We start from the raw sequence: 18,451 nt of genomic DNA, 5'->3' as shown, positions 1-18,451 counted from the left end.
TCTCAATTTTTTACGTTTAACGTTATATTCGTTCGGTACACTTCGGTACACACCTGTACCGAACCGAAGGGCCCGTACCGAATTATTTCGGTACGGGTACGTGTACCGTTACATCCCTACTAGATATACACAGCAGCCCAGCCTGTGAGCAGTATGAACACCAATGAGCGCTCAGCTCGAGATACCAGCGAGTCGAGAGAGAGAATGATATCTGCATTTTCTCTTTTGGTTTGATTAGGACACATCCTGGGGATTGTGTTTACAAACATTAACCTATGCTGTCCTGTGTTGCGAACTCTTTGTTTAAAACGAATTGGCCATCGGAATGTGTGGAGGAATTCTCCCAAGGGTCACATTCCACAGCTCTCCCCCCCCCCCCCCCCACTCCTGTGATCTCCCATCCCCCAGTCTATAGGTTTGTGTTTGCATATTTCTATCCCGTATTCATACTGGTCCTCTCTCGCACATACATTCTCCTTACAGTATACATACATAGGCTATATGAGTCCGTGTATCTGAGAGGCGTTTTTGCCCTTTTGCTTGTTACCTTACTAAAGAGTCTAATGTCTAATGGTCAGTGGAGCGAGGGGGGAGGCCCGCGAAACTCACGGAAGTGATTTCAAAACAAAAAGCACTCGTTTGCTTGGAACAAAGAAAACGGCCAAGACACACATTGAGTCCAGAAAATGAATGTTATTAAGGGCTGTAAATATAATAAGCCTGTGTCTAAAATTGACAACAGGCTTATTATATTTACAGCCCTTAAGATACACTTTTGTGTTTAACAGCTGACCACTACCATGACATACTTTGTTTTAGTACATTTCGCATGAGAGCAAAATGTATAAATATGAGCATTAAAATATATGAATATGAGAACAAAATGCATGAATGTGTGAGTGACAATATATACGTGTGTGAGTGAAAATGTATGTATGTAAAAGGAGAATATATGTGTGTAGAGTGAAGATGTATGTATGTAAAAGGAGAATATATGTGTGTGAGTGAAAATATGCTGCATTTTGAATGTCCGATAGTCCACCATTTCCACCGGAAATATCAAACATTTAATAAAAGTGAAAAACAATGAACAAGACTTAACGTATTCATCATAATTAATTCTATTTATTCCGTTTGGATGTAGGATTTTTGACTTTGTTTAGAGCAGTGATCTTCTCTGCAGCAGAGAGCTAAGCGCTGTCAGATCGGACCTAACCCTGAAAAGTATTATCATCTGAAAGTAATCATTATGTTATTAACATTAAATACATATAAGTATTGTTACAACTTGTATTTCGAAATACTCTGTTGTAATTATTGATGCATAAATGAGTTCATCCATTCAATGTGGCATCTGCTATAATGGGGTTAATGTATGATATTACTTAATAATACAATACATTAGTATATATGATAATTACATTTACGTTTTATTCATTTCTTATTTCATAGTTTCTCATTATTTTTATTTTTATCGCTCATCTTATTTTTGATTTTATTAATCTGTGTGAATCTGTGCTGTCCTGTTTTTCACTCTCACTACTGTGTAAAAACACCCCAACAATATTACAAGAAATATACTGCATAAAGCAAACTATATACTTTATTTGATCTAAAATATTGATGTTTTTTCATTATAGTAGCTTGTGAAAACCATAACAAATAAGTGATTAAATGCTACAGTATTCAGCAAGCACAACTGCAGAGCTGCAAACATTGCAAACAGACTAAGTTCTACAACACCCAGTTGTCTTTGTGTATTTTGTGAATGAAGCGCCATCTCATGGTTAAATCCTGTAATTGAACAAATGGAGAACTTTGGCAACGCCCTCTAGCAATTTGGCAACACCCCCAGCCACTGGGATCCGCTGGGTTTTTTACTGGGACACACCCATGTGAGTCCTATCTGGAGTGCTCCATCTGTACATATACTCCTTGAAGTAAATAAAAACACCTGTCTGCAAAGCCAAAGCTTCCAATATGTGTAGTTTGGCTGGATGGTCATTTAATTCCTGTGATACGCAACAAGCAGTAAGATGAAGAGGAGCTTGTCTGTGGGACAAGAGGTCTCATGCAGCCCGTAACTTCAGCTGCAGGACTCATCCTCTGAAACAGAAACACCCTGAGAAGGAGAATCTGGTGTGGATCTGCCTGAACTGTGCTTGAAAGGAGTCAGCACAAGGATAAAACACTTTTTTGCCAAACAGTTTGCCAAACAGTTCATTTATCAGATGGGGGCAGAGAAGAAGCAACAATTCTGCCCCGAATCCCACGTTGATACAGAGGAATCGATGAGGTCCTTTGCTGAGGAGGTTGAGGAGCTGCTGAGGAACTGCTGAGGAACAACACGATGGTGATGAGGTTGAGATGTATGAAGGACTACAAAACCTTTTTCGAAGGAAAAAGCCTGATGTTCACTAAAGTGCTTAGTGATCTCCTCCTCAATCACTCCACAAAGGGGATGATAGCACCAGATATTGCCCCAGGAGTAACAAGAATATTCGTTGCGCCGCCACGTGAAGCCATGCTTAGAGAAATGATCAGATGCTTGTGGTGGAGTCTGATCGTTCTTCGTCTGACCGTTCCCCTGAAAGTGGAGAGGACACAGAGGATCCCATCCCGTAGCTGCGCTACATTCCTCTGCACTATCCTATCCAATGTTTGCTCAAACATCTGTGGCATCAACATCCCTCCAGTTTGCCACCGAACGTCCCCCATGCAGGTGTGTCATGTCGACAATATTACTGATGATCTCAGGGGTAAAGAATAAATCAAAGAAGGATTCCACGTCATGAATTCTTATTTATGCCACTCGTAATGGCATAACGCGTGGGCCCTGAAACCAAACCTCTCGCAGCAGGAATGTAGTGCGGCGTTTCCTCGTGAGAGGGAAACCAGATTTGAAAATGTTTTGATGTCCACCCACTGCCATGATGGACACAATCCTCCGGATAAGAAGAATGTAGCGCAGCTACGGGCTGGGATCCTCTGTGTCCTCTCCACTTTCAGGGGAAGGGTCGGACGAAGAAGGATCAGACTCCACTACAAACTCCACATAAGATTCTCATTCTCATGTTTGGCAAAAAAGTGTTTTATCCTTGTGCTGACTCCTTTCAAGCACAGTTCAGATCCACACCAGATTCTCCTTCTCAGGGTGTTTCTGTTTCAGAGGATGAGTCCTGCAGCTGAAGTTACGGGCTACATGAGACCTCATGTCCCACAGAGAAGCTCCTCTTCATCTTACTACTTGTTGCATATCACAGGAATGAAATGACCATCCAGCCAAACTACACATATTTGAAGCTTTGGCTTTGCAGCCAGGTGTTTTTATTTACTTCAAGGAGTGTATGTATCGCTGTGTATGTCTGTTTGACATTATCAAAGGACTTTGAAGTTCAAACAATTCAAAACATCGAGGTCAAGCTGGGTCAAGATCATACATCTGTTTACACAAATGAAAAACAAAACGCCATGAGAGCACACTTACTCCTGTCTCATTCTCACACACAATCACTCACACACATACAAGGTATAAGGAGGTTTAATATGTAAGAGTGTGTATGAGTTTGGGAATGAGGGAGTGAGAGAAAGCGAGAGAGAGAAAGAAAGAAAGATATGAGGTGAAAACTGCGACTTGCTGTAAACCAAATCTACTTTATATTGTTGTCTCTGTACACATACACACACACACACACACACACACACACACACACACACACACACACACACACACACACACACACACACACACACACACACACACACACACACACACACACACACACACACACACACACACACACACACACACACACACACACACACACACACATTTCTCAGATGATACCACTCTTCCACATCCATACCAACACACCTACATCATATTAGTTGCATACATGTATTCCAATGGCTGGCAGGGCCCCATTATACAACAGGCAAAGAAACCAAGAAATGACAAGCATGTAATTCAATGGTAAAATGTCACATCTGGTCATATACAGTAAAAAGGACAAATTGAACTATTTTCCTCCAATATAAAACCCTGACATTACAAAATGCATGATTTTATACCGGTATGGCGGAGAGATCAAAATATGTGGTTATAATGGGAGTGGATGGGACATTTTTGTCCGCGAGTTACTTTTTTGTTTAATCTGATTCTGTGCAAAAAGTAATAATCAACCAAAATCAATGTTGTTGCTAATCTTTGACCTATCCAAGACTGCGTTAAAAAAAAAAAGCCTGCAATATTTTCATAGAAAACGCAAATTCATGTTTTCAAACTGGCAGTTAAAGGGTTAAAATCCTGAACATAAGTTAACATTTGGTATTTTTGATCAGGACTGAAGTTGATTGAAAGATTTAACCGCAAAAAGTTTAAAAAAATATTAATCTGTTGTCATTTTAGAGCAGTTTTTGGAAGTGGACATTTTTGTCCCGAATGACTAATTTGTAACTTTTTTGTTCAATCTGATTTTGTGCAAAAATTAATAATCAACCAAAATCAATGTTGTTGCTAATCTTTGACATATCCAAGATTGTGATAAAAAAAAAAAAAGAAGCCGACCCCCCCAACATTTATTATATGGAAAATAACTGCCTTTTTGTGCATGTTTTTCATAGAAAACGCAAATTCATGTTTTCAAACTGGCAGTTAAAGGGTTAAAATCCTGAACATAATTTAACTTGTGGTATTTTTGATCAGGACTGAAGTTGATTGAAAGATTTAACCCCAAAAAGTTTTAAAAAATATGAATCTGTTGTCATTTTAGAGCAGTTTTTGGAAGTGGACATCTTTGTCCCGAATGACTAATTTGTAACTTTTTTGTTCAATCTGATTTTGTGCAAAAACTAATAATGCAAAAAAATCCATTTTGTTGCTAATCTTTGACATATCCAAGACTGTTATAAAAAAAAAAGAGCCAGTCCCCAGATATGTATTTTTTGGAAAATAACTAATTTTCTCTGTTTTCATCATGAAAAAAACCAGCGGTTTCATGTATTCAAAATGGCATTTAAAGGGTTAAAATCCTGAAAATGATTACATTATCAAAGTCTTTTGCAGTGGACATTTTTGTCTCGAATGACTAATTTGCGTAGTCGATTTGTTACACAGTGAATTAAAGACCAATTTGAAAAATTGAAATTGGAATTCCAAAATAGATCGAGAAAATAGCCTTGTTACAAAAAATCAGGCCATTTGCACCAACACAACCAAAGTTATTGCAAAATGAAAAGTGAAAAATGACCCATATGGACAAAAACGTCCACAGTGATACCGGAGGGTTAAATAAGGTTAGTTAGACCATGAGTTAGACCCATGTCTTCCTGACAGTTCACAGTGTGCTGCTGCCCGGTGTAATTCAAATCTACCGCCGCGCGCACCACAGACACACAGCTGCTGCCCAGCCGCAGCACCGGAAATGGAACTGCTGGGATAAAAACTGACTATCAGAAATGTAACGTTATCTTTGATAATATTTCGTCTCCTCATTTTTCGTCAACGAAAGTAAAGAGAGATTTTTGCATAGTTTTTATTTAGTAAACTACATTTTCGTCTCGTCACTTTTCGTCAACGATAATGCATGATGATTTCGTTACAGTTATTGTTTACTGCCGTCGGTGCCGTCTCGTCATCGTCTCATTTTCGTCATGGAAAAAAAGGTCGTTGACGAACATATTTCGTCATAGATTTAGTCAACGAAATTAACACTAGTGTTAGCAAGTGTTTGTGTGTCTGTGTATTTTCCCCATAAGGCAAGACCCGCCCAACTCTGTCTCTGATTGGCTTACCCTGAAATGTTACCCCGCGTTAACCAATCATCACTCCTCTCTGGTCACTTTCACTTTTCCATGGTACTGTGAGAGGACATCGCTGTATTCACCTGTAAGTTACATCCGCAGGGAGATTCGGTTCAGTTGGATCACATAATGTAACGCAGTAACGCACCCATTTAAATCACAGTAACTATAACGGCGTTACTGAATGGGAATAGGTAACTAGTAACGTTATTAGTTACCGCAAAAGGTAGTTGCGTTACAGTAACGCGTTAGTTTGTAACACGTTAGTCCCAACACTGATCACGATAGATATGATATCTCTAAAAAGGCATATCGTGGAGACCTAATATCGTCTCGACAATATATATCATCATATTGCCCACCCCTATGTCAAGCTGCAGGTGGAGAGGAGCTGCAGGTGGAGAGGATGGGTGGGGTCCTCTTCTCCACCACAGCTTCAGACCCCATTTACACGCAAACGTATACGAAACAAACCGAATACTATATAAAAAAAGTCTTCCGGTCACACGAGACCACTCTGGAGCGCTGGAGACGCTGTAGTACATATGCCGGGCATGTAAGTGGCGCTGTACTTCCGCCACAAAATACACCAAAAGCAGCAAAGAAGACTCCCGAGCATGGTTGCCATGGTTGCCCTTCTGTTTATGCCCCGCAGTAGATTTAGCAACCATGTAGTTCATGTAATTCTCCATGTCCACTTGTTGCTGATGGTTGTGGTAGTGGAGCTGTATATTTTGAACTAACATCTACTGTCAGTAGCTACTGCTACTGCTACTGACCATGCTACAGCAGTGAGCAGCAGAGGTGGGGCTATGGCTTCATCGTTATCAGGAAATTATCGTATAGGGCAGGGGTGCCCAACCTTTTTTGAACCGAGAGCTACTTTTAAAGTTGCCAGTCTGCCGAGATCTACCAGTCCAAATAGACAGGCGTAGCCATTACTGACAGCCTACTACCAGGTAAATACACACTTCTACTTGTATAAAACTGACCTTTGTACGATTAATACTTCATAAAAGACTGCAGATGCTTTATCTTACCTCTTTCTAATCTACACACATACAAGTATTTAACTGAAGTTACACAACAGTGTTGTTGATACGGAGTTGGAGTTTATTCACACGTCACTACAGTGGGTAATGTTTTCAAGAAACATTGAACAGTGCTGCCACATATGACACAGGGAAAAAAGAAAATACTCTGAACCCTTTCTTTGCCATTATATAAAAATAGTGTTGCTACAAAAGTATAAATGAGGCTTACTAATAAAACAACTCAGATCTGAAGCTACACAGGAATCTGCTGCCAAAGTGCAATAAAAAAGACAACATTAATAGAATCAAACCCTTTTTTTGTTGCATTTTAGTAGATTATAAAAAGAAATGCCTTTAAAATAGGATGCAAGCAACACTAGTTTCTTAACTTGAATTGATAATAGACTATAATCAATTTAAGTTTGCATTCTTATACCATTTTGTACAATAATTATAATGAATAGGTTCAGACAAACTAAAGCTTACAGCTGATTAATAACGGTATCTAACTTGAGTTTTTATTATATCAAAAACCTGTTGAAATGCTACTGTTATTTTTACTGTCCCCCAAAAGCGCGTCGCAGCCTCCATAAAAGCTTCTTTCACAACTTCGCCGTCTTTGAAAGACTTCATGTGATTCGCAAGAACGTGACTGACACGATAAGATGCTATGGTAGCAGCCTTGCTCTTGTTGTTGGGCCTGGTGAAAATGGACTGCTGTGCATTTAGCTGTCCTTTCAGGCCCCTCCCCTTTTGGGAGCGTAGGGCAGAATTAGGAAGGAATTCCATCTCGTAGCTTTTGTGTACTGTTTTGAAATGCCGCTCCTAAATGACCCTTCTTCGATAAAGCCACGCTCGCATTGCAGATGAGACAGATGGACTTTGAATTGGAATAGATACAAAAATAATCATCCTCCCACTCGGAGTGAAAATTATATATTTTGGGCTTTTTTGCTTCTGCCATAATTGCGGTCTTGTGTGTGTGCGGACTGTCACTCCTGTTGTCACGGACAACGTCAGCTAACTAATGCCCACTGCCCACCAGCCACGCCCCGACACATGGGGTCACGGCGGCCAATCACAAAGCTTTGATGCGTTCAAGTGCATTATTCTGGCACAGGAAGATTATGTTATAGGACATTAACGATAAAACAGAATATTGTTGTTCTATTTTTAGACACATCTCGCGATCGACTGGGAATCTCCCCACTCCTGGTATAGGGCGTACACACGGAGCCGTTTGGCCCCCCAGAGCGTTCCGTTTGCAGATCTATCCACCTTGGGACACGTTATCGTTTGCGGAGTTCGTTTCCGCGTTTCCGTTACGGCCTCGTGTGAACGAACGGGTTATACGAAAGAGAAAAGTAGCAGATTTGCAGGTCTCCCTTGAAAAAGAGATCGTTGATCTCAATGGGATTTTCACCTGGTTAAATAAAGGCTACAAACAAACAGATACAACCATTTGCGTTCTCGTGCACCTCAAAGGGGTCCAGTTTGATGCCGATGACAGAGCCAGCTTTCCTGATCAGTTTATTGAGTCTACTGGTGTCACTGGCTCTGATGCAAAGGTGTTAAATTTGTTAGCTCTCTCCAGGGTGCCCACCCTCAGTCTGTCTCTCCCCTTGAACCCATGATGGCCTTCATCCCAGTCCAAACATCCTTGCTGTTGTTCTACTGGAGCTTGGCCTCCAGCTTCTTCCTGTAGGAATCCCTGCTCCGCCTCAGCTTGTCCATCAGCTCGTGCTGGACTCAGCAGTGATTTGTCCCCAGACTTGAACGCTTCCTTCTTGTTTAAAAGTGTTTTCAGGTCACTTGTAATCCAGGGTTTATTGTTCGGGAAACAGTTGACAGTTTTTGCCGGCAATGTTGTTTGCTCACAGAAGTTGATGTATTCTGTGATGCAGAGTGTCATGTTGTTGATGTCCTCTCTATGTGGCACACAAAGCACGTCCCAGTCTGTGGTCTCGAAGCAGTCCTGTAAAGCTGCATTGGCCTCCGGAGTCCACTTTCTGATAGTTCTTGTGGATACAGGCGGGACATATTTTGGTGCCAGAAAGACGAGGTTGTGATCTGGGGCCTCATTTATAAAGCCTTAGGAGCGTGGGAAGATTGCTTACGTAGGACAAAGCAAATAAATACGCACAGACATTTTCCGATTCATAAAACACTGCGTACCGACGTAGGACTTGCCTCGCACTTCCTACGCCTGTTTCCCTTTTATAAATCTCAATCAACTCGAAATGCGGTGCAGCTTTTGCGGGCTTCACGAAACGCCCATATTTGCCTATAAATAGTCAAAGAAACGCCCATTCATTCATTCATTCATTCTGACTGCATGAAGAAGATCGCAGGAAATGACGACAGAACAGCTACAAAAGACGTCTCACACCATGTCAGATTTTGGTTATTTTGGGGAGGTCGAGATAAATCATATTGTTTGGTGGATGCAGTTTGAACCAGAGTAGCAGCATGGAGGTCGGATCCTCACCAAAATAAATAAATAAGTGGTCCGAAAAAGGTTAATGACAAAAATAATACACTTAGCCTTCCTCAGGCAGTGTGTTTGTACCGGGGACAGGAGACCCCCCCTTGATGAGAGACTGTAAGAAATGATCAGGGAATCCCCCCGGAGTGGAGTCATGACGACTGGATCTGAATTATGTTTTTGTATTTGTTGGTTTGTGTTCCAGCTGTCGATCAGCAACTATATATCCATAACCCACCAGTTAAAGGAAATACAACTAATGTGTTGTGTTATATCAGCTGTACAATTGACCACATATGGTGTTAGTTTCCATACCTCCTGTGTTTTACGAGCGACTTATCAAGTCTTAGCAAACGGCATAAAACATGATTAAACATGATAGTATATAAAACCATGCTCGTATCTATAACCTATAGAAATGCAACACGGCGTCAGTTTAGACGTAATTCTGTCCTTCTGCTTACCGCATCATTTATGAGAAAACATTTCTTAACATGAGAACATAATCGAGGGGTGATCAATAACATGTCCGTATTTATTTATTTCTCCAAGTTATGTTTTTGTGTGCACTGAGGAGTCTCAAACAGGCGTTTGTTTAATCATTTTAAGATTGGCTTTAATCAATGTTTGAAAATGAATTCTTCATATATGATAAATGAGAGGTAACATTTTATTTATGGTATTATTTCCACATATTCCTCTCCATTCTTCCTTCTGCCAACGGTGTCGCAGTTTCTCGTCTCTACCGTTTTTGCGCTTAGTGCGTACTAGGGCTGCACGATATTGAAAAAAACTGACATTGCGATTTTTTTCCCCCCCTGCGATATATATGTTTTGATGGTCTTTAAACTAGCGGGGCGGGGCCTGCTGTGATCTGATCAAGAATGATTGTGATTGGTGGTTTGCTGTGCATGCAGAGCCTGCATGTCACTCACTCAGGTACCCCTGACATGAGAGCCGCGCAAGTTTTCCTTTTGTAGCAAGCAGCAAAATAATTGTAACATGACGTGTTTGAGTTAATTCACCTACTTAAGCACTGAGTGGATTTTCCATATCTCTGGCCCCCCTTGGTCGATTTTGACGAATGAAATCTCTTCATAACCGCTAGAGCCAATGGAATCGAGGGGAAGTTCTACACACACCAACACATGAACAAATAAGGAGTGAGAGTGGCCAAAACCGGAAGCTGCGTACACTCTGGTGGCTACCATTAGCAGCTGACTTTTGCTAACTCCGATTTTTACATACAAATGGAATTATGGATTATAAATAGGGATGCACGGTAATTATCGTCCCGATAATTATCGGTCCGATATTAGGAATTATGACCGTCCCGATAAACCCGATACCAGTATTAATAGCCCCGATAATATACAATATATTTTTTGGGTAAAAAAAAAAAAAAAAATACTGCGGTGTGGGTGGATTGGGATGAGGGGCGCTTGTTTTTCACTCGGCTACTCCCGTTTTGCCAGTACTGTGGTATTAGTGGTTTAGGAAGAGGGGAGTTCTTCACAAATCCAGCGCTCCCTAACTCATGCCTGGCTGTGACATAAATGGTGTGCGGCCGTGAAGCCAGGACAGTAAACAAACATGTCGTCGGTGGTATGCGCGTTGGAGCTATGTGCAACTCAAGGCATATGCTCGAACCGGAGCTGCCTGGACGCTGCAATCATGTTGCGCACTATCCGTGCTGAGTGTGCTGACTTTTCGTACAATGTCCCACTGTCTGGCTTCCTGCATAAAGTCAAGTGCTCGGCGCAGTTGTGGCGAAATGTCGCTCCTCTGTTTTCATTTAAACAGCTCCTTATATCCGTTAGCGCAGCTAGCTAGCACCAGATGCTAACAACAACAATGCACGTAAGGTCTCTCTCTCGCTCGCTCGGGCCACACATACACACACCCTCCCGGTCCTCCAGATGGCCTGTCGGTGCCTGCCGGTGAGCGTGGAAGTGTGGTCTGTCAGCATCAGCTTGTAGATGGTATTTTAAACTCGATGCGCTCTGAAACTACGGGGCGGCCAAGGAAAAAAAATACACATGCGTTAATCGCGTTAAAATAATTAGTGGCGTAACATTTTTTTTATTATAGGTATCGGTCTTGAGAAGCAGGAAGGTATCGGTTTCAAAAAACCAATATCGTGCATCCCTAATTATAAACAATTGCTTCAAAGCCACAGATACATTATTAACCTATGGTTCAACCGATTCAGCCGCGTTTTTTCTCGTTTTAATGCCATTGAACACGTCTTTTGATCAGATTGACAGCTACGGTGAGACGATCTCCCGTAAAAGCTCCGTAAAGGTACGTGTTGTGATGTCTGTGTTTGCTTCCCCTGTCGCAAGATCGGATCGCTTAGTGATGCTACTATACTTAAATAATCTGTGAAGTCTCAGCTCGGACATATTGTATGTGCAGTTTCGATAAGTAATAAGGGTATCTTTATTTTGAATTCTGTGCTAAAGTGCGTTAGCATTTAAAAAAAAAAAGAGAATAAAACCGCATGTCCCTGGGTGTGAATATCGCGCATGCGCATATCGCGGTTATCGCCATGACACGGTATATCGTTCAGCCCTAGTGCGTATGCATGGGTCAAAGTTTGCGTGGAGGACCGCACATTTTCCCGTCAAGTTTGTTTTTTATAAATAAATTACAAACATTGCGTAGAAACTGGCATACGCCATCTTTTGAGCGTACGCACCGTTTATAAATGAGGCCCCTGATCTGCCAAGGGGCAGGGCTGTGGAACAGTATGCATCCTTATTATTAACATATAAAAGAGTGTTAAGAGTGTTATTTTGTTGTCTCTAGTGGGGAATTTAACATACTGAGTAGGTTAGTAGGTAGAGATTTGTCAAGTTTTGCATGATTAAAATCCCCTGTGATGGTAACAAAGGCTGTAATGTTGGCCATGTCTCTGAACACCTGGTACTTCTGGGACCTCCATGTAGGTCACAGTTCTGGAATATGACAGCACTAGAGGGTAATGGCTTCCTGGTAGCTTCACGTATGATTCTTAATTTGCGTCTTTATGTCAACGTTTCTTGCCACCCTGTTGACTTTTAGCAACAAAACGTTTGGTTCTGTGATCACGCCCCAGTAGCTTAGTAATTTCAAGAGTGCTGCATCCCTCTGAAATACCTTTTTTAAATGTTTGAATTTTCAGAGTCAGTTAAATCTCTTTTTTGGCCCATTTTGCCTGAGGAAAAGGAGCTGCATAATAATTATTTACACCTTCATGTAGGGCAGGCCTATTCAAATGGCGGGCCAGATGCGGCCCAGAACCAACTCCCGAGTGGCCCAGCCTCCCGTAGCCAAATTCCTACACTAGTACAGACCATGAACGCTACACTCCGCGTTGCATAGAAACTAGGGCTGAATGATATACCGTGTCATGGCGATAACCGCGATCTGCGCATGCGCGATATTCACACCACAGGGACGTGCGGTTTTATTCATTTTGTTTTTAAATGCTAACGCACTTTAGCACAGAATTCAAAATAAAGATACCCTTATTACTTATCGAAACTGCACATACAATATATCCGATTAAAGCTGAGACTCCACAGATTATTTAAGTATAGTATCTAAGCGATCCGATCTTGCGACAGGGGAAGCAAACACAGACATCACAACACGTACCTTTTTCGGATCTTTTACGGGAGATCGTCTCACCGTAGCTGTCAATCTGATCAAAAGACGTGTTCAATGGCATTAAAACGAGAAAAAACGCGGTTGATCCATAGGTTGATAATGTATCTGTGGCTTTGAAGCAATTGTTTATAATCCATAATTCCATTTTTATGTAAAAATCGGAGCACAAAAGTTAGCTGCTAATGGTAGCCACCAGAGTGTATGCAGCTTCCGGTTTTGGCTACGCGTCACTCTCACTCCTTATTTGGTAATGTGTGTGTATTAGACTGCCGCATAGCCAAGACTGGAAGCAGCAGCCACTGAAATAATTTTTTATACAGAGACGTTAAAAACCTATGGATTAACCGATTCAGCCGCATTTTTTCTCGTTTTAATGCCATTGAACACGTCTTTTGATCAGATTGACAGCTACGGTGAGACAATCTCCCTAGAAGCTCCGTTGGTGGTCCTATGATAGCAACTCTAAAACATGTCTCTCTCAACTCTGAAGCGTAAACAGAGACAAAACGGTCATTGATCTTGTGGAGCAGATCCAAGTCAAGCTGGACCTTTTCGCAAACGACTTGAGCACGGGTCGGATGCTGCATTTTCCGACGCTCCTCAAACACATCACATCCCCGGCACAAATCACGGATGTGATGACAGAGTTCATTGCGAGGTTGAAAGAGAACTTTGCCGGTCGATTGGATGGACTTGCTCTGCCCACAGAGGTGATGGGCTTTGCCAGAGACCCCTTCACTGTTGCAATAGAGGGGGACGTATCAACCAGAGCCAAAGAAGTGGTCCCCTGCATCGACGAGGGGAAATGTACACTGGAATGTACTGACATGCATTCATCCGTAACCATGGCACAAGAGCAGCGCACTAACGGGCCAGCGAAGTTTTGGAGTGATGTCAACAAACAGCAGTTCCCTAACGTTCAGAAAGTAGCGATCTGTGTGCTCAGTATGTTTGGATCAACATACAAATGTGAATCAAGCTTTTCACACATGAACTCAATAACAAGTAGCACTCGCTGCTCCCTGACTGACAGCACTCTTCACCAATGTTTTAGGATTGCATTGACATCCTATGAGCCAAAAATCACTGCTCTTGTTCAAAACTAAAAATGTCCCTTCTCCCATTGAGAAAGTCAGCGAGTAGACGTGTAGTATTCATTCATATATTAGTTACCATTATCCCTTGTTATGGGTTTGTGCACTGAAGGGTTTGACAGTTCTTTTTGTATTTAAATGCACTTTGTAATGTGTCTGGTCAAATGTGACCAAATTGTATGATTTTGTTGTTATTCCTTGAAAAGTGAAAACATAGTATTGCTACAGTAATACAGTACAATTCTCTTTGTGTTACATTGGAGCTCTTTAACTGTTTGTTAATGCACTTTTTGATGTGCGTGTGTCATTATGTATCCAATTTGATTTTGTATCTGAGGACATTTATTAAGACTGCTATTATTGTATTCAGTTAAATGCACTTTGTGATGTGCCTGGTTCAAAAAACATAACCTGAATATTTGACTTCTAAAGCAAACAAATGTAATGCTACAACTGTGCACTTTTTTTTTTCAGATTCTGTTAAATTAATACAAATTAGTTGTGTTTTTATGCACTTTTGCACATCACGTACCTTTGTTAGATGAACAATGAATAAAAATGGCATGTTTTTCATCGCAGTAATATGTGTTGGTTTAAAATGTGTCATTACCCGCTTTTTACAGGCCGCTGAATGTCTGGCCCAGCTGAATATGTAATTGAATAGCCCTGATGTAGGGTGTTGATGTCGTTAGGCCACACCCTCACACAAATACACATCACCTGATATGCTTAAATCCAATACGCATTGGGTGATGACTTTTAAATTTGAAATAAATAGGAATGTACCGATATTTCATTTCATTTCAAACCTTTATTTAATCAGATTGGTCCCATTGAGATCATAGATCTCTTTTTCAAGGGAGACCTGCAGCATATAGGTTCCACATGAAACATAAAACAATAAAGGACATTATACATTATATTTACAGGATACATTTACATAGTTATAGACATTTACAAGTGCCCATAGTATCAACGAGCATTTCATTTAGCCTAGCTTTAAAAACATGCAGAGGAAAGAGATTGCTCAGTTTCAATTCTTGCTGAAGATTGTTCCAAGCTGCAGGACTTCCGCCCCATGGAGCGGGTGTCTGCAGGATTGGTAAATGAAATCCAACATTCGATGTTCTTGGGAGGCCGTTGTTTATATTTGTGACTTTGTCATACTGCTGCTACTCCCGGTAACTTCCAGACACTCTCTACGCTCGCAACATTTATGTGTATGTCAGCGTTTAAGCCATTTGATTATATTGGCTCTTCTAATTCTGGAACAACCTCCTACTCTCACCATCAACTGTTGTTGCTCAGGTTAATTGTTGCAGCTGTTGTCGTCGGCCAACTAGTTGTTGGTGCCTGAGCTGAACCAGTTCCCGGGGCCGAGCTACATTGGAAACATGAGAAACTGATTCGCAAAAGGACAATGGTTCAGAACCAGCCCTGGAACCGCTTTGGCGGAGGTCTATGTGAGAGGCAGTTGGAGTTTTGTCACTTGAGGGGGCCAGATCGTTAGTCTGTTTAATATCATAAACGCGTCTATATGAGACAGCAACAAAACAACCTACTTTATCAAATAAAAAATTACGTATGAAAGGTAAAAAATATTATTATGGGATTGACAGCAGGTTTAAAATATTTATTTCTTAAGATTTGAAAGCTCCCCCACTCTAGCTGTGCTGTTATGATGTTATAAAGGTGTATATTTTAATAATCCACTCTAGCTAACGGTCTGAAAAATTTCCAAAACATAAACTGCCATTTTTTTGAAAACCATGCCACCTATATTTAATCTGAAAAAGTCCCAAGTCTGGAGAAACGTTTAACTTGTTTTTTTAGGTCAATGTGAACATTGGTTGTGTGGTTTTGACCTCTGCTCACCGCAATGACATGTGTTTGAATTTTCAGAGTGCAGGCGATGGGGAAGAGTCCAAAGAAGGTGAAGATGAAGCTGGAGGTGATGAAGAAGGAGGTGCAAGAGATAACAGCAACAATAAACAGGCTGCAGGAGGCAGAGAGGAGGAGAAAACCACAGACGAAGAAGAGGAGAAGGACAAGGGGAAGAAGTAGATTCACTCCATGAGGAAAAACAGAAAAGGGGTTTGAATGTGAAAAACAAAATACCTAAACCATGAAAATTACTCATTACTGTCAGTTTGAACATGTTTTTTTCACTGTCTTATCTTGTTGCTATAGAAACAGACATTGGTGGCATGTAACAAAAAGATGTGCAGATGATTTAGAGAGCTTCAATGGGACATTGTGGCTCCTGGTTCAGTATCACATGATGATGATGATGATCAGTATCATCTGGTCCTCCATGCTGGTCATTTGTCATGTCAAATCCTTTTTATTTATATATCCCAAAACAAGTTGTTGATCCCAGATAGACGTCAGACACCTATGTTCAATTCCATATTTACCACAATACACCAGCAGTTGTACAGCTGCTGATAACGTAAACTCTATAAGGTGTTGGAGCTAGCCATAGCTATGTATTATCCCCATATGGATAGGGTATAGTCTAGTTGCCAGCTCATAGAGTCCTATAGTGAACATTGAGTAATCCAAAGTTTTATGTTAGAAATGTATCGTAGGGTCCCCAGCACATAGTCGGATGCTAACCTGCATATTACATTACATTGCATTTAGCTGAGGCTTTTATCCAAAGCGACTTACAATAAGTACATTCGACCAGGAAGACACAACCTTGAAGAAAACAGAATCATATAAGTACATCAGGTTTCATAGAGCTAAACATTTCAAGTGCTACTCAACTGCATATTTTGGGCAATTTGCACAATTAGCATAAGTTGCGTTAATTACCAATAATTAGCAATATAGCCTATGTGAATTGGTGTTGGGGGTTATTGAGGATGCTGAATCAATGTCTGAAGATCAAAAACGGCAGTAGTTTTAAACAGAAGATCCCAGTATTTGTACTCTCGATGGGCTGATTTTGGGTCTATTTGGAAGATCTAGGGGACTCCTTTTCATCTTGTGCTCCCTATATCCAATGGTTGTGACACTACTCATGGTAGTCAAAAACAGCCGACCAACAGTAGAAAGATGGCCACTTTTCTGGTTAAAACTGCCATTTTTTACACTGAAAAGGTCAGAAATGGATCTGCATCCTCAATATCCCCAGAACCACTCCAACATTGATCAATTGGGCAAGCAATTTGTTTCCATATAGACTATAATGCAATGAAATGCTAATTATGCAAAAATCATGAGGACAAAAAAAAGGTGACACATTTGTTCACACTCATTTCTCAAAGACAAGATTGAGCTCTCGCCCAAAGGAGTGACACGCTGTTGGTAACAGGCAGCAGATCAGCAGCACACCAGTAAGCAACTGTCACAGCATTAAGGACTGCAGAAGCTCCAGAGGCTCTACGGTCTACAGACGCTGACTCTCATTTGGACGGGAATCTCACCATCATAAACACTGAGCTTATAAACTGTTTCATTATTGTTAAAAGTCAAAAACTGGGAGAGAAGTCAACTACGAGTCCCAGGGAAAATTGCTGTCAGAGACATCGAATAAGAAGGCTTGAAGTTGTTGAGTTCCTGACCGCCATGACACAGCGCTCTCAATATGATTTAATGGATTTCACAGGTCTGGAAGAAGAATGGCAGCTGAGGTTTCTGGGTACTGTAGTATTCAGAGATATTCAATATGTCCAGTCAAGAGTACTCACATTCTCCTCCTCTTTCATTACTTTATAGTTCAAATGAATGCAAACTGTTTTTTTTCAAAATATAGAACTTGTGATGTCAGTTCAGGCTCCTTGCCTGTGTCAGCAGTTGATGTAGACTACATGATTTCAGACACACATTTAAACACTGTACAGTTTATTGTACAGAAGCCTTTTAAGTGTTACACTTTAAAGGCAATGTTTGCTTTTGTTGGTAGTTGTGTCCACCTCCTCCAGGAGTTATAGACATTTGAGTTAGCAGCTACTGGCTGATAGAACATTCTGTAATGGTTGGATTTGCTGATTTCTTTCTCTTCTATTTTGTTGTAAACAAATTAATTATTAATTATTGGGTTTTAAACTGTTGGTTTGAAGGAGGAAGACATTATAAGAAGTCACATTGGGAATGCGTCCTTTACATTTTTAGTATTTCCTGATATTTAAAAAAAAGAGACAATTAATTGATATAATAATTTACCAACAAATTAATGAGAATAATCTTTTGTTGCAGGCCTGGGTGAACACCCAAACTGTCTAAAAACACTGAGTGTTTGGGCTCTGATAAACCTTGACAGTGAGCACAGATGTTTGTTTTTGTTTCAGAACAGCATAATAAAGACAACTTACTGGCTTATTCTGGGGTTTCCACTGCATGTCACACTAGAGTTCAAGTTTCATTTACCAACG

General features: G+C 40.8%; 1 protein-coding gene across 2 annotated transcripts in view; it reads left to right on the top strand.

Moving 5' to 3' along the window:
- ccdc82 (coiled-coil domain containing 82) overlaps positions 1-18,398 on the top strand; it is a 31,650-nt gene extending 13,252 nt beyond the window's left edge. For both annotated transcript variants that reach the window (XM_034233277.1, XM_034233278.1), the window contains exon 2: positions 15,972-18,398. In XM_034233277.1, the coding sequence (XP_034089168.1) occupies positions 15,972-16,146 (175 nt within the window). In that variant the 3' untranslated portion in view covers positions 16,147-18,398. The remainder of the gene's footprint in view (positions 1-15,971) is intronic.
- The last annotated feature ends 53 nt before the right edge of the window (positions 18,399-18,451 follow it).

This window comes from Gymnodraco acuticeps, unplaced genomic scaffold (assembly GCF_902827175.1).
Source record: "Gymnodraco acuticeps unplaced genomic scaffold, fGymAcu1.1, whole genome shotgun sequence".
In the NCBI taxonomy this organism is placed as follows: Eukaryota; Metazoa; Chordata; class Actinopteri; order Perciformes; family Bathydraconidae; genus Gymnodraco; species Gymnodraco acuticeps.
Note: the sequence above shows the minus strand (reverse complement) of the source record. Positions and strands in the feature narration are given on the sequence as shown.